At 42.9% G+C, this 20,674-nt stretch overlaps 1 protein-coding gene across 1 annotated transcript in view; it reads left to right on the plus strand.

Annotated features, from left to right (window-relative positions):
- PTPRN2 (protein tyrosine phosphatase receptor type N2) overlaps nt 1-20,674 on the plus strand; it is a 1,313,563-nt gene that overhangs the window by 547,177 nt on the left and 745,712 nt on the right. Inside the window, exon 6 of the mRNA XM_037835719.1 lies at nt 5,331-5,757. Coding sequence (XP_037691647.1) covers nt 5,331-5,757 — 427 coding nt within the window. The remainder of the gene's footprint in view (nt 1-5,330; nt 5,758-20,674) is intronic.

Genomic DNA, 20,674 nt, shown 5'->3' on the forward strand with positions numbered 1-20,674 from the left:
TCAAAAGATGATCCAATTTGTGTTTTCTAATTTCTTTGGAATCCTTGGTACAAGAGATTGTCTGGTGAGCATGAGTGACCAGTGTGTAGAAAAATGTCTTACAGTATTTGCTGGCATGTGGGAATCAGAGGAACTCCAGCCCTTTCTGTGAGTCTTAAGTATGGAATCTGAGACCAGGATGGGTGGACTTCCATGAGAGACATGTTTGTCAAAGGAAGGATGCCTAATGTTTAGCTTTGTACCCCAGCCATGGGAAAGAGGGGAGTGTGGAGAGCCATCTCCATGCCTTATCTCACTATTTTGTTGGCAGGAGATGCACTGCAGGGTGTGTTCACACCTGGCTTGATGAATGTGTGAACTGGCTCCAGGGAGCTGCTCTTATTTCCTCCAGCTGAATACACTGGCTGCCTTCCAAACCCAGCATCACTTTTCTGAACCTCTCTAAGAGTGTACTTTCAATTACAGTTGTTAATGTCCGTGTCTTCCCTCTCATTTTAGTCTCCAAGCTCTTTGAGTACAGGACCATGTTTGAGTCACTCTTCCAGAGTAGAATGTAGCCCAGACTTAGCACACCACACAACGATGATGATGGTGATGATGATGATGATAGTAACTGCCTTTTAGCGAATACCTTTTCTGTGCCGTGTTTTGAGCTAAGCACTTTTACCTATACTTTCCCTAATTCTCACAACTGCTAAAAGAAAAAAGGATTTTTTTTACCAGTTTTGCAATTGGTAAAAGTGAAGCTCAAAGAGGTTAGATGACTCATCCAACGCTACATAGGTTACACAGATTTGTGCCACCAGCGATTGAACCAGCCACCCAAACCAGCCTTCTTGCCCCTTGTTTCATTCATCTACACTTGTGGAATGTGTGGGCAGATGGCTTCTACCCCTTAGCATTTGGAAACACTCTGGGTTGATGAATATGCCTAGAGGACTATCATTGTAGTTTAAATTTCAGCAAACTTTGACAGCAGTTCTCAGATGCTTCATGAATACAAAGTAGACCACTCCAAGAAGGTCCAGACTAGATTTCTCTGACACATAATTTCACAAATTCATGTACAAGAAGTGTCCATACCATCTGATGGAAATTGATAAATGTTCATGCTTTTAGGTTGCTAATTTCCAGGTTTGGGCAACTACAGTCTTAAAAATTATTCAACATAGTCTTAGGAAACCCAATATTATAGGTATGTTGAATTAAAACTCAAAAATAGGGGTTTTGAAGGTAAGACATCAAATTTTTTTTTTAATTCATATTTTTTGAGATATATTCACATACCATGCAGTGATACAAAGCGTACATTCAATTATTCACAGTAGCATTATATAGTTGTACATTTATCACCAAAATTAATTTTTGAACATTTTCATTATCACACACACACAAAAATAAGAATAAAAATTAAAGTGAAAAAGAACAATTAAAGTAAAAAAGAACACTGGGTGCTTTTTTTTTTTTTTTTTTTTTTTTTTTTTTTTTTTTTTTGCCTCCATTTTTCTCCTCATCCATCCATACACTGGACAAAGGGGAGTGTGGTCCATATGGCTTTCCCAATCACATTGTCACCCTTCATAAGCTACATTTTTATACAATTGAGACACAGAATTTTAAGCTCAGAGTTGAAAGTGGAAGAAAAAAATACAATTGGATGGCTCCTCCTCAGTTCCATCTAGGGATTTCCTGACTGCTTTCAAGAAAGCAAGGGTATGAGAAGGGAAATTAAATAATATCAGTAATAATAGTAGTAGAAGTAGCCACTAACTCTTCTGTTCCAGGCCTTATTATTATCCCCATTTTACAAATGACTTAGAGGTTAAATAACTTGCCAAAGCAAAGGTCACACAGCCTGTCAGCAGCAGAGGATTCAAACCCAGGTGACCTAGCTCCAGAGTCCAATACATGCTACTTATTCTCTCTTTGGAGAATTGAAGCCTCAAAAGAGGAAGCAACCTTGAGAATACTTTTTCTCACTGCCCTTTCTCCCAATTCCCAGGTCCTTGAGTCTGTGGTAGGCTCCCTTGATGACACTGCAGTGTCTGCAATAGTTTGTAGAAGACCTAGCGTGACTTGTGAAAACCGATGTTTTCTAGGATTTTTACAATTGCTATTGTTTGTGCTACTAACTGAAATATTCTTTTTTTTTTTTCTTTTTGCCTTAATTTGGTTCAGAGCATAAACAAATCAACAGTAGATTGTTTATCCCAGTCTACTGCATGGATCCCATCCTGCTATGATTTTGGAATGCATTGTGTTAAGTCTGGTTGTCTTCTAATTGGAGCTCTCCAACTTGACTATAATTAAAGGCCCTTTGAATGGATGATCCAGGTTAGATCATACTTGTCACCAAGAGAGGAAAGATGCTCGCAGGCACATCAGTGAGTCATTTGGATGTGGATCCATGCCCCCCAGCACTGTGACCTGACCAGGTGTTCAGAGACAGCTCTTCTGAAAGGAAGCTGAGGCTGAGCTTAAGATTGACACTTACACCCAATTTGTGGGAAATTGCTTCAGGGGCCATTTTGTTGTGGGAGCATTTTATATTTATCTCTCTGTGTCTCGCTAACAAATATTACTTTTTTCTCATTCTAAAAGAAAAGCAGATTTCAGTTAGTACTTGAACAAAATTAAACAACTTTGATGGCAGCTAAAATCATATCACTTTAGGAAATAAAAAATAAACCTTAGAGATAATCTCCATTCGCCTTCTTTGAGAAGAAAATTGAGCCACAAAATGTCAGGTGATTTGCCCTAGTTCATACATAGTTGAAGCTAGAACCCATATCAAGCTCTGAATTCCTGGCTTTCAGCTCATTACTCTGAAATTTCTCCATGAAAGCCAAACCCAAACATTTTTTTTAATTCAGTTTTATTGAGATATATTCACACACCATACAATCATCCATGGTGTGCAATCAACTGTTCACAGTACCATCACACAGTTGTGCATTCATCATCCCAATCTATTTTTGAACATTTTCCTTATACCAGAAAGAATCAGAACAAGAATAAAAAATAAAAATAAAAAAGAACACCCAAATCATCCCCCCCATCCCACCCCACCTTTCACTTAGTTTTTGTCCCCATTTATCTATTCATCCATCCATATACTGGATAAAGGGAGTGCAATCCACAAGGTTCTCACAATTACACTGTCACCCCTTGTAATCTACGTTGTTATACAATTGTCTTCAAGCGTCAAGGCTACTGGGTTGGAGTTTGGTAGTTTCAGGTATTTGCTTCTACCTATTCCAATACATTAAAACCTAAAAAGTGTTATCTATATAGTGCGTAAGAATGCCCTCCAGAGTAACCTGTCAACTCCATTTGAAATCTCTCAGCCACTGAAGCTTTATTTCGTTTTATTTTGCATCCCCCTTTTGATCAAGAAGATGTTCTCAATCCCACATCCCATGATGCTGGGTCCAGATTCATCCCCAGGAGTCATATCCTGCACTGCCAGAGAGATTAATACCCCTGGGAGTCAGGTCCCACATGGGGGGAGGGCAGCGAGATCACCCACCTAGGTGGCTTAGCTAGAGAGAGAGGGCCACATCTGAGAAACAAAGGGGCACTCAGGAGGAGAGTCTTAGGCACAATTATAAGCAGGTTTAGCTTCTCCTTGGCAGTAACAAGCTTCATAGGGGCAAGCCCCAGACAGAGGGCTCAGCATGTCAAGCTGTCAGTCCCCAGTGTCAAACCCAAAATTTTTGTAAATTGCAAGACTTGGGAATTTGAAATACTTGTCTTAAATTCAGTCATGGCTACACACCTTAACTAGATCTCAAGACATACACCCCCATTGACTTGAACTTAATCATGTATCCCAAGGGAGGTGCAAGTAGAAAATATGAATGGGCAAGATTTTAAAAATGTATGGTTCATGGACCCATGCCACATCAATAAGGGAGCTTGAGTATGTTTCCAGAGCAGCCTTTTTGAGTGTCTCAAATTTGAAAATTACCATGTTTGCCCATTAAATTTTGATGGCACTATAGTCAGGGTTAGAACACTGATATTCCTAATATTTTTATAGTTATAATAGAGGTCAGAACAACAACTGGTCCTTGATTTGTCTAATGGAAGAAACAAAGTGTGAAGAGAACAAGTATACTCTTGGGAAAATTACAAAATAAGTAGGAGAAAATATAGGTTGAGGGTTCACTGACAGACCATGTTGACCAGGGCATGGATTATTAAATGATATCATACATAATTATTAAACGAGAGTCTCTTGCTACTTCTTTAGTACAGAATATTGCTGTTAAAAGAACACAATATAAAAATGGTTTAAATGATCAGCAAAGGAGTCAGAGTAAAATAAAGGCCCCCGGACAAAGCCTTTGGCGCTTCTACTGAAGGTTGCTGGAGAAGAGATTCAATTATGGGCAGAAGCAGCCTTTTGGAGTTACTGTTGTCAGTGCAGGAGAAGAATTTAACAGATATCTCACCAAAGAAGACATGCAAATGGTCAGTAAGCATATGAGAAGAAAACCAAGATCATAAGCCATTAAGGAAAAGCAAATCAAAACCACAGCAAGATACCATTTCACATCCATTAGCATGGCAATAATAAAATATATGGACCATAATGAGTGTTGGTGAGGATCTGGAGAAATTGGAACCATCATATGTTGCTGGAGGGAATGTAAAATGGTGCAGCCATGTTGGAAAACTGTTTGGAAGTTCCTCAAAAAATTAAACATAGAGTTAAAAATTAAGCATTGATTGATCCAGAAATTCCAATCCTAGATTAACTGAAGACATACGCACACACAAAAACTTGTACATGAATGTTCACAGCAGCATTATTCTTAAAAACCCCAAAGTATAAACAATTCAAGTTTCCATCATCTGAGGAATGAATAAACAGGTATATTAATAAAATGGATTTTTTTTTTTGGTTATGCAAAGGAATGAAATACTGATGACTGCTAAAACATGAATTAACTTTGAAAACTTCACCTTCCTGAAAAAAGCCAGACACAAAAAGCCACATATTGTATGATTCCATTTAGATAAAATGTTCAGAATAGGTAAATCCAAATTTTATGGTATGTGAATTAAATCTGAAAGCTGTTACAAAAAAAAACAACAACAACAAAAAAAAAACACCCCGCAGAAACACTCACAATGCAAATAACGAATATGAAATATGGAACTTGGTCAGTCAATAGAATGAAAATTATAGTGCCTATTTTTGGTTTCAGAGATGGCCTGGTGCTGTTTAGGGCCTTCCAAATTGAGACGAAACACCATTTTTAGTGCAGTTTGGTTTACTATGGCCATTCACCTTTTGTCTTGTTGTTTTCTGCCCCCTCCAGAGTGATGGCCCCTTCCCAGAGAGCATCCTGACCTACGTGGCGCAGACGTCCAAGGGCAGTAGTTCCGCTCTGACTTATCCTCCCATGTCCCGGGCAAGCTATCCCGAGGATCTTCGGCTGCAGACTCTCAGCCAGCTCCAGCTTGACGAGCTCAGCCCCAAGGTGGACAACGGTCTGGACAAACAGAACCTGATCGCGGCTCTCAGCGCTTACGCGGCTCAGAAACCCCCGGCGCCGAGCCTGGGTCGGGGCTCCGCGCTCCTAGCGGGCGCGGACGAGGAGGCGCCCCCCGGAGAGGACGCCCCGGGTGCGCTGTACCTTCTGCGGGCCCGTCTGAGAGCCCTGGAGCCGGTTTCCGCGCCCGCCGCCCTCCAGACCTGGCCGTCTGCTCCGCTAGATCCCAGAGACCCTCTCGGCACTGGCGATGGTAATTCAGCCTCACTCCCTTTGGTGCTTGTTTGTATCTCTGGTACCTGCCCAGGGACAGCCCTCCTCTCCCCGTATTAATTTTCAGTGTGCTCTTCACATTAGCTCTCCCCTGTTAGGATAGCACGGCAGAAACGAGATGTAGTGTGAGAAAGGCAACCTTCCCTTTCCTCTACTTTTGGTAAAAGACAAGGTGATAATTATGAACACCAAAAAGTGAATTCAAGCAGTGGGTCTGAGATGAGAAATTGAATCTCACCTGAGGGCTTAAGGTGTCTAGTTCTCACATCTTCTAAATCTTTTTCCCTGTAACTTCACAACTTTATTGATGGAAGATGGATAAAATGGGGGTGGGAAATATGACCGCATAGTGTTTTGTAAGATTGAATATGAGCGCTTTGATTTGGCACGTGCGATCATTTTGTCCCAGGCCTCACCGCTCTTTGTGGTCAAACACTTGACCACTTCACATGTATCTGGTTATTTCCCTTGTCCCTAAAAGTACCCAATCTGAAATTAGTGATCGTCATAATGCAGTGAGCGTATATGTAGACCTTGAACTGCCGTCTCAGTGCTACAGTTTTCAATATTTTTATGTGGATTATAACCATGTAGAAGAGTTATTTACTGATACTTCTCCATGATATATAGAAGACTCTTATTTATTTTCTAACGGACTTCTAAGAATATTAAATATAGAGTGAGATTCTGATAAAATATAACTTCCCCTTTGTCAAGTCAAGGAGATGGCAGCTTTTTATAAAATATTGACCAAGAATCACAGTAACATTAGTGCTATTTTCCATAACAGCTTAGAAGTTGTTTTGACAGTCTTTTTTTCTACATATTGCCACCTTTCCGCTATACTCTTGCTTCCTTCTCTTTGTCTATCTAGCCATTACGGCCATTTTTAAATGGAAGGATTGTAAAGTTATAATTAGAGGGCAGGTTATATGACCATAGCTAATGCTTTCTTCATGTACCTATTTTGGAGAGGGGGGGTTATGTATGAGGAAGCAGACTATGCATTTAATTAACAATCATTTGCATGCAAATACACCAGTAGTGGGATTGATATTTGTCTACAGGAGGTTGCTAGCTGGAGTAGCATCTCTCCCTCCATTGCTTCCCCATTGGGAGCTCATGCTCCTCTGCTTTAAACAACCCACTGCTCTGAGAAATGATTGTTCTTGCTCCTGCTGCTGTCCACACTCCCACTAACTGCTAAACTCTCTCAAATGGTCTACATTTGCTAATTTGGCTTTCGCACAATTGCTATACTTCTTGCTCTTCTCCAGCTCAGCACTACCCTCACAACTCATTGATAAGTATACTACAGAAGGTCAGCTTCAGTCTTCCAATGGCCAATCAGTGGCCTCTCTTCAATACTTATTTTCATGACCCCTTCATAGAGCTGACCACCCTTTTCTTTTGCTCATGATGTTATCTAATGTCTGGTGGTCTATTATCTGTAACTCATCCTTCTTTGCTCATGACATTATCTAATGTCTGGTGGTCTTCTATTATCTATATCTTACTCTATCCCACCTCCCACAACTTTAAAAAAATCCCATTTATTGTCTACCTTGGTCTTTCATTGGAAATAGGAAGAAGTAAGTCATATTGCCCCAACCAAAAGGGACTTGAAATCTAACTAGAGAGCCAGGATATGTTCACAAATGGAAAATTATGAGCTCTACATCTTTGTTCATGCTGTTCCTGTGCTTGGACTGTGCATCCCTTCCTCTACATTTACTTGTTTACTCGATATGTTTCCATCTTCACATTCCCTGGGATGCAGTTCTTTAGAAGCATTCTCCTTGAAAGTGCTCTCTCCACACATTCCAATAGCCCTTATTATCTTTATAATTTAGTTGGCATTTTCCCTATGCTACCTTGCAGTTTTGGTTATATTTTTATTTATACTGACTTCCCAACTGTATCGTATGCTTTACAAACTACTATGTAGAATGTCAAACACAAAATGGAGAGAATTGTACAATAAACCCTCACGCATGCATCACTCATCTTCAACGAATGGCAACTCATGGCCTATCTTATTACTTCTATACAAAACTCCCCCTACTTCTCCCCTGGATTATTTTAAAGTAAATCCCAGTCATCATCTATAAACATTTCAGTATTGTATTGCTGAAAGATCAAGAATTTTGTATAAACCTATCCACAATAGGTTTATCACATGTGAAAATGAGTAATTTCTTAATACTATCAAATATCTGTTCATTCAGTGTTCAACTTTCTCAGTTGTCAAAAATTTTTTTTACAGTTGATTCTTTCGAAGCCAGATCCAAAGATGCTCCATTGAGTTTGATGGATATATCTGTTAAGCCCCTTTTAATCTACAGGATATTTCTTCTCCCTCTTTTTTCTTTTCTTGCAATTTTTTTAAAGAAAGTAGGTCATTTGTGTCAAAGAGTTTATCACATTCTGGATTTTGCTGATTGCAAAGATAATGTTTAATTTTGATATGTAATGCATGCGAGGCTCTGGTGAAGAAGTGCTGTATAAGCTGAAACCTGAAGGTCAGTCCGATAAGTAGGGGAAAGGGCATTTCAGGCAGAGGGAGCAGCATGGGCGAAAGTTCAAATATAGGAAAAAACTGCTATGTATGAAAGCAACTGAGAGAAGACTGCTGTGTCTGGAAGCATAGTGAGGTAGGGGAGAAAAGAGCAGGGAAAGATGTTTAAAATGTGTAGAATTTAAGAGTCAAGTAAGACCTTAGAAATTACTCATATAAAATCCCTCAAATTTACAGAAGAAATTACTAAGGATGAAGAGTTGACTGGCAAGATAACTAGTTTCAGCAGAAGCAGAGTTAGAACACAGATCTTTTGATTCCAGCTCCAGGATCCTTTCTGTTGGAGCATTCCAGTTGCTTATTAAACTAGCATATCAAATCCTTTTAAATAGAGAAGATCCTTCAGCTACTGCCTTGGATATCTGAAGTTTCTGCCTGCTCTGAGCCATTCCCCTTGCTTCTGTTAAGATCACTTTGATTTCTTGTGGAAAAGCATTTCCCCATTATCAGACTATGTATTTGGATGAGGCTGACCCCATCCCCGGTCACAGTGTGGGTATGGGAAACAAGCCTTGTAAAATAAAGTGAGAAATCCCCTGGCTGTGTTCATTGGTGTCCATTATCTATGGGCCAGGCTAAGCTAAGGAGAGTCAGTCCAGTATTTTCATGGGAACTCCTGAAAGAGTTGGGGTTGTCTGTCAGATAGGATTAGGTACACTGCATGTAACAACCTCCCCAAAGGTGGCTTAATCATACAGAAATGGACAAATAAAGAGACAGCCATTTCTAATGACATCATTTGAGAACATGGATCTAGCCATACCTGAAGCAAGACATTTGTAAACTATGAGCCCCAAACAGCTCCCTCTCTCTCTCTCTCTCTCTCGGTCTCTCTCACTTACTCACTCTTGTGCTCTCTCTTTCTTTGTTAAATCTTTGAATATTGGGTTTTCTGACCTGAAAAAAAGGTAATGTTTAACATGTTCTTCTGCTTCTGTATTCCCTGTAAACTAGTAGTTAGACCTAGACACTTGAATATTTGTATTCAGGGTTTAGCAAGAACACTGTTAGCAGCCACGGATCATTTACCTTCTCTGGTAGATTTCAGCTTTACTGTTCACAAAGTGCTACAGACACCTTTCCTGATCCCTCAACAGGATAAGTTGTACCCCACCTCACCTCAAATGATATGCTGTCATGGATGTTTTAAATGTTCATTCAGCTCCAGAATTCTAGCATTCTCTAACTGATTATTTATCATGTGCAAAGTTGTATGCTAAGCCCTTAAGGGGGAATAGAAAAATATGTGAAATTAGCTAACAGTATAGCAGTGGAAGTCAGATATGGACAGGTGAAAAAATAAGCTGTCCATTATGAAGTAAGAATGTGAGAGTAATTGCTGTTGGAATTATAGGAGGAGGAGATCACCTTGGGGCAGGGTGTTCAGCTATGGTAGGATAGATAAAGATTTTTCTCCTTAGAACATTTAATGAAAAAAGAAAAGAAAATATCAACTTTCCTCTACATTTGCAGTCTAGGAGCTTCTCTAGATTACATCTCCAATTTAGTGCACTATTGGGATTTAATTAATGTTCAACAATAACAGTCTCTCGGACCAAGGCCATTTTTCATACTACTCCCTGGAAAACTGACAGTACCATTAGATACAACAACTCCAGGGACCACTTGTGAAAAATTAAGACAGATTAAATGGACCAACATACCCACGCATACAGAATCCTGTATGAAGGTATAGAGTCCCTGACAGCAGTTTCCAAGAAACCTAGGTTCACCTTGAAAATATTAGCAGGAAGTCAGCGGGCAGATCCAGAAGACTGGTATAACGTGACTTTTCTTCGATATTCTGCCAAACTTCTGGGGCTTGGATTTTCACAGATTTTTCAAGATGCATAAATATCTAGATGTCCCAAATGTCCAAAGGACCACTTGGTCAAAGCAGGAAGGGAGAATCCTGTAATAGTGCCAAAGAGAAAGAAAATTGTATGACTAGAGAAGGGGCCTGCCTTCTGTAGCACCCAATTGAGTCTAATATGTGAGCTTCACGGTTCAGGTTGCAGATGATACTAAAGGAAAACTCATCCATACCCCTTTCACATAAACAAGAAATTAGGTTTCTGACTTAATGCTTATGGCAGATGTTCATTTAGAGAAAATATAATGTGTAAGGTGCCCACTTCCTTCATTTATTCATTATTTATATCTTGTCTCCTTCCAACAAATTTTTAAAGCAACTTGAAAGAGCTGTATAAAATAAGATAATTGAAAGGATAAAACATCAGGAGCAATGCCATATTAAAGGGATTCAAAGATCATTTAGTTCAACTTCATTTACAAGGTGGAAGTGTACTGGGTAACTCCCACTTAGAAAGGTTCCTTGTAATGATGTTATTTTATAGTTTTGTGAAAATTTCACTTTGGGACTCAGGATTTTTAGAAGATTATTTATTGCCTTTTAAAAATCAATTACAAGAGTAACAGATGTTTACTATACAAAATTTGATTAATTAGCTATGTATAAAAAAGGAAATATACTTACAATCTTAACACCAAGAGATAACCACTGTTACTATTTGGTGTCTGTCCTTTCATTCTCTTGTATGTGTTGTGAAATCTCACATTCAACAAAGGTGCCTCATGGGATGTAACCATAGTCTTTTTAAATGTATTCATTGGGCTAGTTCATTCTCACACCCTGGATGAAAACACAAGCAAGCCCTATGACTTCTCAGGATGTTCTTAGGTAATAAAAAGTTACATCCCACTTTCATATATTTACAATTTTTAAATTAATTTTTATTTTATTTTTTTCTAGTTTGCATTGATTGTATTTTTTCCATAATACGAGCCTATTTTTAACACCTTGCAAGTTTGACATTCATTTGTTCTCCCTCATGCAAAAACATATTTGTACATTTTATCACAGCTGTTGAGCACTCTAGGTTTCACTAAATTATACAGTCCCAGTCTTTATCTTTCCTCTTTTCTTGTGGTGTCCCACATGCTCCTAACCTTCCTCTTTCAACCATACTCACAGTCATCTTTGTTCAGTGTACTTACATTGCTGTGCTACCATCACCCAAATTGTGTTCCAAACCTCTCACTCCTGTCTTTTCCTATCTGTAGTGCTCCCTTTAGTATTTCCTATAGTGCAGGTGTCTTGTTCACAAACTCTCTCATTGTCTGTTTGTCAGAGAATATTTTAAACTCTCCCTCATATTTGAAGGACAGTTTTGCCAGCTATAGGATTCTTGGTTGGTGGTTTTTCTCTTTCAGTATCTTAAATATATCACCCCACTTCCTTCTTGCCTCCATGGATTCTGTTGAGAAATCCATACATAGTCTTATCAAGCTTCCCTTGCATGTGATGGATTGCTTTTCTCTTGCTGCTTTTGGGATTCTCTCTTTGTCTTTGACGTTGGATAATCTGATTATTAAGTGTCTTGGCATAGGCCTATTCAGATCTATTCTGTTTGGTGTACACTGAGCTTCTTGGATCTGTAATTTTATGTCTTTCATAAGAGATCGGAAATTTTCATTGATTATTTCCTCTATTATTGCTTCTGCCCCTTTTCCCTTCTCTTCTCCTTCTGGGACACCCATAACATGAACATTTGTGCATTTCATGCTATCCTTCAATTCCCTGAGATGTTGCTCATATTTTTCCATTCTTTTCCTTATCTGTTCTTTTGTATGTAAGATTTCAGGTGTCTTGTTCTGCAGTTCCTGAGTGTTTTCTTCTGCCTCTTGAGATCTGCTGTTGTATGTCTCCATTGTTTTTCTCATCTCTTGTGTTGTGCCTTTCATTTCCATAGATTCTGCCAGTTGTTTTTTAAACTTTCGATTTCTACCTTATGTTTGCCCAGTATTTTCTTTATACCCTTTGTCTCTTTTGTTATATCTTCCTTGAACTCATTGATTTGGTTTTTGATTTCATTTAGCATATTTCTTTGAAAATCTTTAATTGATTGTTTCATTAAAGTGAAACCATATATCAACTGTATCTTGATTGAGGTGTACGTTTGTTGCTTTGACTTGGCCATATCTTTGTTTTTCCTAGTATAGATTGTAGTTTTCTGTTGTCTAGGTATCTGGTTTTCTTGGTTATCCCAGAATGGGTTCAGGTCTCAGAATGGGGTTATATTCAGGATGTATCTTAGAGGAATGACAGACTTTCCTGTGAGGTCTCTATTCGCTGTGCTTTTCCTAACCTGCCCAGCAGGTGGTGCCTGTCAGTCCGTAGCTCCCAACTGGTATAAGGGGGTGTGGCCTCCTTAGTTTCTGTTTTGGCTGTTTTCCCCCAGGCTCTGGGGTCTGGTTCTGAAGGGAAAGCTGGGCCCCACCTCCTTACTCTTAGAGAAGATAAACCCCCGCCTGAGTTTTCATCTGCTTTTGAATTGTGGTCTCTCTGACTCTGTTATCTCCTCCCCTGTCTGGGTCAGAGCACTGGGAACCGAAAATGACTGAGGCTCTCTCCGCTGAGCCACTCAGATTGAGAGAGAGAAAAAGGGACAGAAAGCCCCATTTTGGAGCCAGTACATGGCCCCCCAGATTCACTCATTAGCCAGAGGTAACACCCAGTCTCCTGGGCTCCCCCTCCCAGGACAGATGAGTATTCTGTTTTTTTTAAGGTCAGTCATCAATAAAAGCCTCTGCCTGCTTCTTGGGGGTTCATAGTTTGTATTTAGTAGTCCACATTTGTTAATTAAAACCCCCGTTGGGGCTGAGCTAAGCTATATTTGCTTGTTCTGCTCAGAGAGTGCTGCTAGTTTCTACCACAGTGAGGTTTTGTAGCAAAGCCTGCCATGGGGGAGGGGCTCTTGGCTCAATTCTGCAGCTTTTACTTACAGATTCCACACTGTGGTCTCAGGCATTTCACCCAATCCGGGTTGGTGTACGATGTGTGGACAGTCACAGTAGTCTCCCAGCAGTTATTCCAAATTATTTACTAGTTGTTCCTGGTTGTTCATTAGTTGATCCAGGGGACTAACTAAATTCCACTCCTCTCTATGCCACTATCAGTGTCTGACTGTGTTTACTCAGCACAATGTTTTCATGGTTCATCCATGTTGTAGCATGTGTCAAAACTTCATCCTTTTTTATGGCTGAAGAATATTCCATTGTATGGATAGACCACAGTTTGTTTTCCATGCATCAGGCGATGGACATTTGGGTGGTTTCCAGCTTTCGGCTGCTGCTAACACACAGTTGACTCCTTTTTTCTTACTCAGTATATAAAGTCCTTCATCCAACAAATAATTCTTGAGAGCCTTCCGTGTGCTTGGGAACATGCTGGTGGACATGGCTCTGCATACCTGAAGCTTGCAGGTCTATGGGGAGGCAGACATTGATCAGCCACAGTTTGTGATGCACTCTTTGAAAAAAAGTAAAGGGTCAAAGAGAGCTGGCAACAGGGGCTTTGCAGGATGAGTGGGAGTGATCTTGGGGGATGAGTGTGCCAAACAGAGTAGACCTCAGGTACAGCACGGAGCGGAGCACCACAGGGTCTTCAATGCAGGAGCGCTGGCATGTGCTTTCCCCTCTCTCCCTCCCGTGTTTGAGGGTCTCCTTACCATCATAACTATGAGTATGTGGAAGTCCTATTTTATGGGTCTTCTGAGTGATCTGTTTGTCATCGCTATCGAGTGGCCTGTGCTCCTTCCCATCTCTCCCGGGCTCCTGGGCCCCCGCCTACATTGCCGCGAGCCTCCCTGGGGAGTTATAGGCACAGCCCCTACAGTGGGCCATGTGTCCACCTGAGATGTGGGGCCAGGTGGGCCATACTTCCCTTCACTGCCTCTTCCTTCTGTGGACAATTAGACTTGACCAAGGGAGACATGACACTGAGCCTTAACTTTAGACCTTGCACCACACCAAGGCTACTCCAATCCTGCAGCAACATGTGGGGTGGGCTGGCCCTCCAGGGTGGCCCCCATCATGTGACTGGTAGACATGCCAGGTTCTTCGTCCTTTGTCCAGGTAGAATCACACACACACACACACACACAAGCACACACACACATGCACATGCTTAGAAATAGAGTACCATCAACTTGGTAACGAGAAAGAGAAATGTGTTCTAAGTCCCTCTTAGTTTGCAGGGCATCTCTCTGGCCATGTTAGGCAAAGTGGCATTTCCCTTTCCTTCTTCTCCCACCCCTGATTATGTCCCTTTGTACCCGTGGGAACAAGCATAGACCCCAGCCAAGCCCTGGGTTCCTTTCTGGCCTCTTGTTTAGCTACACAAAGACCAGGACATGGCTTTGCTGGCAGAGGGTTTGATGAGAAGAATCCCGGGTGTGAAGCTCCTCTTGTCCTTCCTCTGCAGGCTGGCTCAGCCATGCTCCCTCCCCGCCCCGGCTTCAGGGCTCCTCCTCCCCTCCTGGCTCCTGAGGGTGGCACCGCCCCGTGCTCCCTCTGTGACCGGGCTAGGGTCTTGTTGCTGTCTAGCTGCTCCCACCCTCCTCTCGCTCTGATCCTTGTAAGTAGAAGACCCTGCTGGTGCCGCCTCCTGGGAAGGAGCCCCTGGGAAGCCGCCCCGGCCTGGACTGAGCAGAGTCTTCGCACAACCTTGGACGATGCGTTTGCATGTTGGCTGCAATCCTGGGATGAGTCCCGTGCTGGGGTGGAACTTAACCCAATTCCTCAAGCTTCCTGTCTTTCTCTGGTCTCTGCATGCCTCCTGTTCAACTGGGTAGGGGCTGGACCTCGTGTGACAGTTCAGCTGTGCATGACTAGCTCTGGGCAAGTCCATTCAGAAATTCCAGGATCCTCCTCTCACTCAGACAGCCTGGTTTCCGCATCATCATCTTCTGGGACCTCCCCCAGCAGTGCAACGAGTGGGCATTACCCCCCCTCTTGGGTCTCGGTTGAGAAGCCAGATGCTCAGGGGTTGAGTGTCCCCCCACTCCAAGTAGTGAGGGGAGGGGCCGGAGGTGGAGCCTAGTTCAGGGCTCTGACCACGTGCTGGCTGGCCTTGAAATTCTCACATTTTAATTTTCTAAAGGCAATGTACAAATTGCATATGAATAGCATCATTGACCAGCTTTATCTCAGAAAAGAACATGTGGCCCTTTTAACATCCCTATTTCATGCTTTAATCATCACAACTTGAAGTGGGAATGAAAAAAGAAAGTGTAGTGTGGGGGTAAAATGTATAGGCAAGTCAAACCTTGCTTCATACATTCAGCAGACATTTATGAAGAGCCTACTGTGTGGCAAATGTTGTTCTAGAGGTTGATGAACCCAAGAGAATAGATATTGCCCTGTCCTGCAGGTACTGCTATTCTAGTTGGGGAAGTCACACAGTACGTAACAACAGGTTAGATGTTGGTGAATGGGGTTTGGAGTGATGGGCTGGGTTAGGTGATCATGGGTCCATCAGGAAAAGTCTCCTTGAGATGACACTCACAGAACCTGATTTGTTTTGGAAGGGCTCCCTTTGGCTGCTGAGGTACAACTTTGTGTTCAAGTATCCCCGGCCATTCATGCCCAACATATTCGTTGGAGGAGCAAACTGGCCTGCAAAGCTTATGTTTTACTCTCTGATCCTTAATGGAAAAAGTGTGCAGACCCCTGAGCTAAGGCAAGCATTTCTAGATACGCTCCTGACATATGGAGGATGAGGCCCAGAGTTGCTCTTCTCCCTGAAGATCGGCAACGGCAATCCTCAGCAGCTCTGTCACGTGGCGCGGCTCATGGCAATGTCTGTTGGTCTTTCCCTTTCTCCTGGGTTCTTGCTGCCAGCTTCTGGCTTCAGTGGCTTCCTCTCTGCTTCTCTGTTTCCTGTGTGTCCTTGCTCAACTCCCCTGGTTTTTCTCTCTGAACTTCTTTGTTCCTTTCCTATCTTCTGTCACTCTCAGCTTCTTTTCTAATTTTTATTTTATAAAATTAAGATACGTTCATTTAGAAAGATCCAAACAATGCAGAAGAGTACAAAGTGAATATTAAGTCTCCTTCCCTACTGCTATTCCTCACAGGTCTACTCCGCATCTCAGAGGTAAGCTCTGTAACAGTTTCAGGTGGATCCTTCCAGATTTCCTACGTAATAACCAAGCATACATATATCTATATATCTGTGTTTATACAAATGGGATCATAGTGTTAAAATAATTAGAACTTACTTTTTAAAGTTAGTGTAGCTTGGACATCTCTGCATATCAGTATGTATAGATGTGCCTCGTTATTGTTAAATGCTATGGAGTATTTTTTTTAAATGCAATTTTATTGAGATATAGTCACATACCATATAATCCATCCAAAGTGTACAATCAGTGGTTCACAATATCATTATATAGTTGGGCATTCATCACCACAATCAACTTTAGAACATTTTTATTACTCAAAAAAATAATAAAAATTAAAAAAAGAACACCCAAAGCATCCCATACCCTTAATTAATTTCCCCTGTTATATATATAGTGTATGTTTATTTTATTACTCATCTGCCCATGCACTGGATCTGCCCATACACTGGATCCAAGGAGTGTCAGTCACAAGGTTTTTACAATCACATGGTCACACAATAAAAGCTGTATAGTTACACAACCATCAAGAATCAAGGTTATTGAATTGCAGTTCAACAGTTTGAGGTATTTCCTTCTAGCTATTCTAATACACTAGAAACTTGTAGGAATATCTATAAAATATACAAGAATAACCTCCAGAATGACCTCTGGACTCTATTTGAAATCTCTTATCCACTAAAACTCTATTTCATTTCTTTTTCCCCTTTTGGTCAAGAGGGAATTCTCAATCCCATGATGTCAGGGCCAGGCTCACCCCTGGAAGTCATGTCCCATGTTGTCCGGGAAACCTATACCCCTGGGAATCATGTCCCACATAGTGGGAAGAGTAGTGAGTTAATTTGTAGTGTTGGATTAGAGATACAGGCCACATCTGAGCAACAAAAGAGGTTCTCTGGGGGTTACTCTTAGGTATAGTTATAAGTAGGCTTAGCTTCACCATTGGAGAGAGAAGTTTCATAAGGGCAAGCCTCTAGATCAAGGGCTTGACTTATTAAATTGGAAGCCCATATTTCTTAAAAAAAATGCAGGAATTTTCCAGGTGGGGATGTTTAATAGTTCCACATTTTCCCCCAGCCCTCAAGGGGACTTTGCAAATACTTTTTTATTTTCTGCCCCAAGTATTCTGAGGTGTATTGGAATATTACATTAGCCTGCACAAAATTACAAGACCTCATTCCCTATTCCAGGTCCAATGTAATTACATTGTTTAAATAAACTGTCCAGACAGGTTAAATTAGATAGTGTGCTACAGAAAATATAAATTTCGTACCAAATAAACCTCTCTTCTTTTGGTCTCACACAGAAGTTGGAGTTTTAAAATACAGTCAATATCCTTTACTCTGTATTCTAATTTGCCTTAGTCCTAACCAAGTCCATTTCATTCATATCTCTAATTGATCTCTTTTTCAGCTTCTTTAACTGTTGCTGTATGGAATAATGCTAAATTTCAGGGCTGCACAATTCTAACTCTGAGTCTCAGGTGTCACATAGTTACCTAAATTTCCAGGGAACTGCCAGGTTATACACAAAGAGCCCAGCATTTCAGAATTTAGAAATAACAGCTAAAACTCAGGAATAGATGTGACTTCTGTAAGAGCTTACAATCTAGGAACTTTTACAATAAGCCTTCTTGAACATTCTATACTCCTTAATCATCGATTGCCCAATGTCTGCCCCCATTTTATCCCCAGATAACCTATGTTCTTGAATTCAGTTCTCAGCCATTTGCTCATTATAGTTAGTTTATATTAGTGAGGGCTTATGCGGTCGTCGTTGACTCGTCTAGTGGGGGGGGAGTGGCGGCCGGCTGCTAAATCCTAGGCTCTCAGGATTGCTCGGAGGGTACCGGCGGCGGGGGCTCTTTCCCGGAGGCGAGGGCGAGGCGGGGGACTGGGCCCGGTCCCCGGCGGAGGTGTGCAAAGTATGGAGGGCGGCGAGAAAGGAACAGGCGGGACACCTTTCTTTTAGGATGAAGAAGCCAAGAGAGCCTTTATTAGGGGAGAGTACAAGCTTATATCGGGCGGTTTAGAGGGCGGGGTGGCTGTAGGGGTTAAAGGCTTGGATTGGTTCTGAGAGGGCGTGAAGGTTGATTGAAAAGGTGCGGGAGTTGCTCCGGTAACGAAGAGGGTGGAGGGTACGGGTAAGGCACGGGGGTGGGGTTTTTCTCCGGCAAGCCCTCCCCGACGATTGTACTTTGGGGTGAGGAAATGGGGCCTGCCTCCGGCCTCACTTTCCCAGGCCCGGGGGGCTGCGGAGGGCGCTGTCGCCCGTGCCCACCACCCTCCCCAGGGGCTGATCAGGTCCCCCAGCCCAGGCCCGCCAAGTCGAAGCACGTAATCAGTGCCCCGCATTTCCCCCTTCTGTTTTAATTAAAGGAAGAAGCTTACCGGAGAGGTCCGCTAAGGGATGAGGGAAGGGGAGGCCGGGGAGGGGAAAAGGGGTTGACGGTTGCTCAGAGAGGCTGGAGCTCGGCGTTGGTGTGGCGCCCGAGCGCTCGAGAGGGGCCTCGCTGCTTGCGGGATGGACGAGGGTGGTGGCGCTGCGGAGGGTCAGCTTTTTCAGTGGAGGCAAGTCGTTGATACTGGACTTGCACAAATGATGAAAAGACAGCATCGGCTTGGTTCTTAGCAAGTTGGACAATTTTGTGGATAATGCAGGGCCCTAGGGTAAGAGCTAGAATAATCATTAGTAGGGGGCCGAGGAGAGGGAGGAGGTATGGGAGGATGGGGGCAAAGATATGGGACCAATAGCTGGTGGCTTCACGGTCTCTTTTGCGTTGTTCCAGTCCCTCTCGGACCTTCTTTAGGCTGTCCTCGGCGAGACCTGTGGAATTGGCATAAACACAGCACTCTTCTCCTAGGGCGGCGCAAAGGCCTCCTTCTTTGAGGAGGAGAAGGTCGAGACCTCGGCGGTTTTGGAGCACGACCTCAGAGAGGGAATTGACAGAATTTTTAAGATGGGAAATAGCGTCTTGTAGGTGACGAATGTCCTCGTCAACAGCCGCCCGGAGGTGAGTTAGGGCGGAGCCTTGACTGGCTAATGCGGCGATTCCGGTGCCAGCGCCTGCAAGACCTAGGAGGGAGGCAATCGTGAGGACGGTGATGGGCTCTCGCTTTTGCAGTGGGGCAGGAGCTGCAGTTGTTTCCAGGCGGAGGAAGAAGTCTTCCTCGCTGTGGTATAGGACCCTAGGGATGAGGACAATTAGGAGGCAAGTTTCATTAGTTGTATTGAGGGTTTGCACGTTAAGGCAGGGGGTAAGCCCTGTAGAGGAGCAGAGCCATTGGGAGGAGTTATGAGGAATGAGAAATTTTGCAGAGCTGCTGGGAGATGAGTAGTCGGCACAAGCTGTGAGGTTGGGAGAGTTACTTGAGCGAGGGCGGATGCACTTTCCTGTAAAGGAGACTGAATGAAAGGTTAGGGGGACGGCAGAGGTATTCCAATTGCATTCCGAGGGGCTGTCCTCTGTGTTTTCTGAAAAGGAGAGGTTGGAGGCTACTGGCTCATACAGGGGGCAGGAAGTGGAGAGGCAAAGCCAACAAGAGGAGGTAAGATTGGGGTTGGAGGAATTCACTGAGGTGAAGGCTGCTTGGATAAGGCTGAGGAGGGGAGAGGAGTAACGGGCGGGGGGCGGACGAGGTTGGGGTGGTGGTGTTGGTGACGCGCCGTTTGCAGCTGAGGTGCGGTTTCCGGGTGTGCTGCTTGTACTCGAGGTGCGGCTGGGGGGCTGTGGAAAAAGGGGGTTAATGACTTGGTTGGGACCTATGCCAGAGGGTGTTCTTAATGCAGTATTTTGGCCTGGTTGGTTTGCAGCCTCTTTTTTTATGAGAATAAGTGATCCTGGGTCGGTTCCGTCCTTATAGATTCTGAAGCCCCAAGTTCGACCGGTTAACCAGGAAGGATCAGTGGGGAGTTGCACGGTAAGATTAAGGTGAGTGCAGGTACCTGTGGGTGGAAGGTGGGAACTGTCGTCCGTGCTGAAATAAACGGGCTCATCACGGGGTTTGCAGTTCCAGGGGGCCCAGTGTAGGGTAAGATAGTGATCAACGCTAGACGGCTTCCAACCAGTAGCTAGTGTCTCGCAGCCCCAATAGGCACAATAATATTGATTGGGGACATTGCAATACGATTTTCCAGGGTTGGAGGCTGGGCACATATAATATTGGTGTTCATTACTGCCAACGGGAGGGTTGGGAAATAGATTAGAGGCGTTGACGAGAAAAGAGGGTCGCCCTGCGGTGGTATTGGTTTGCACAATTTTGGAATCTTCCCATTGTGTTAAGATCCATTTCCAAGGCTGGTGGGGGTTGGCCTGGGTGGAAGAGGCGAGAGTTAAC

The sequence above is a fragment of the Choloepus didactylus genome, chromosome 5, assembly GCF_015220235.1.
Source record: "Choloepus didactylus isolate mChoDid1 chromosome 5, mChoDid1.pri, whole genome shotgun sequence".
Classification (NCBI taxonomy): Eukaryota; Metazoa; Chordata; class Mammalia; order Pilosa; family Megalonychidae; genus Choloepus; species Choloepus didactylus.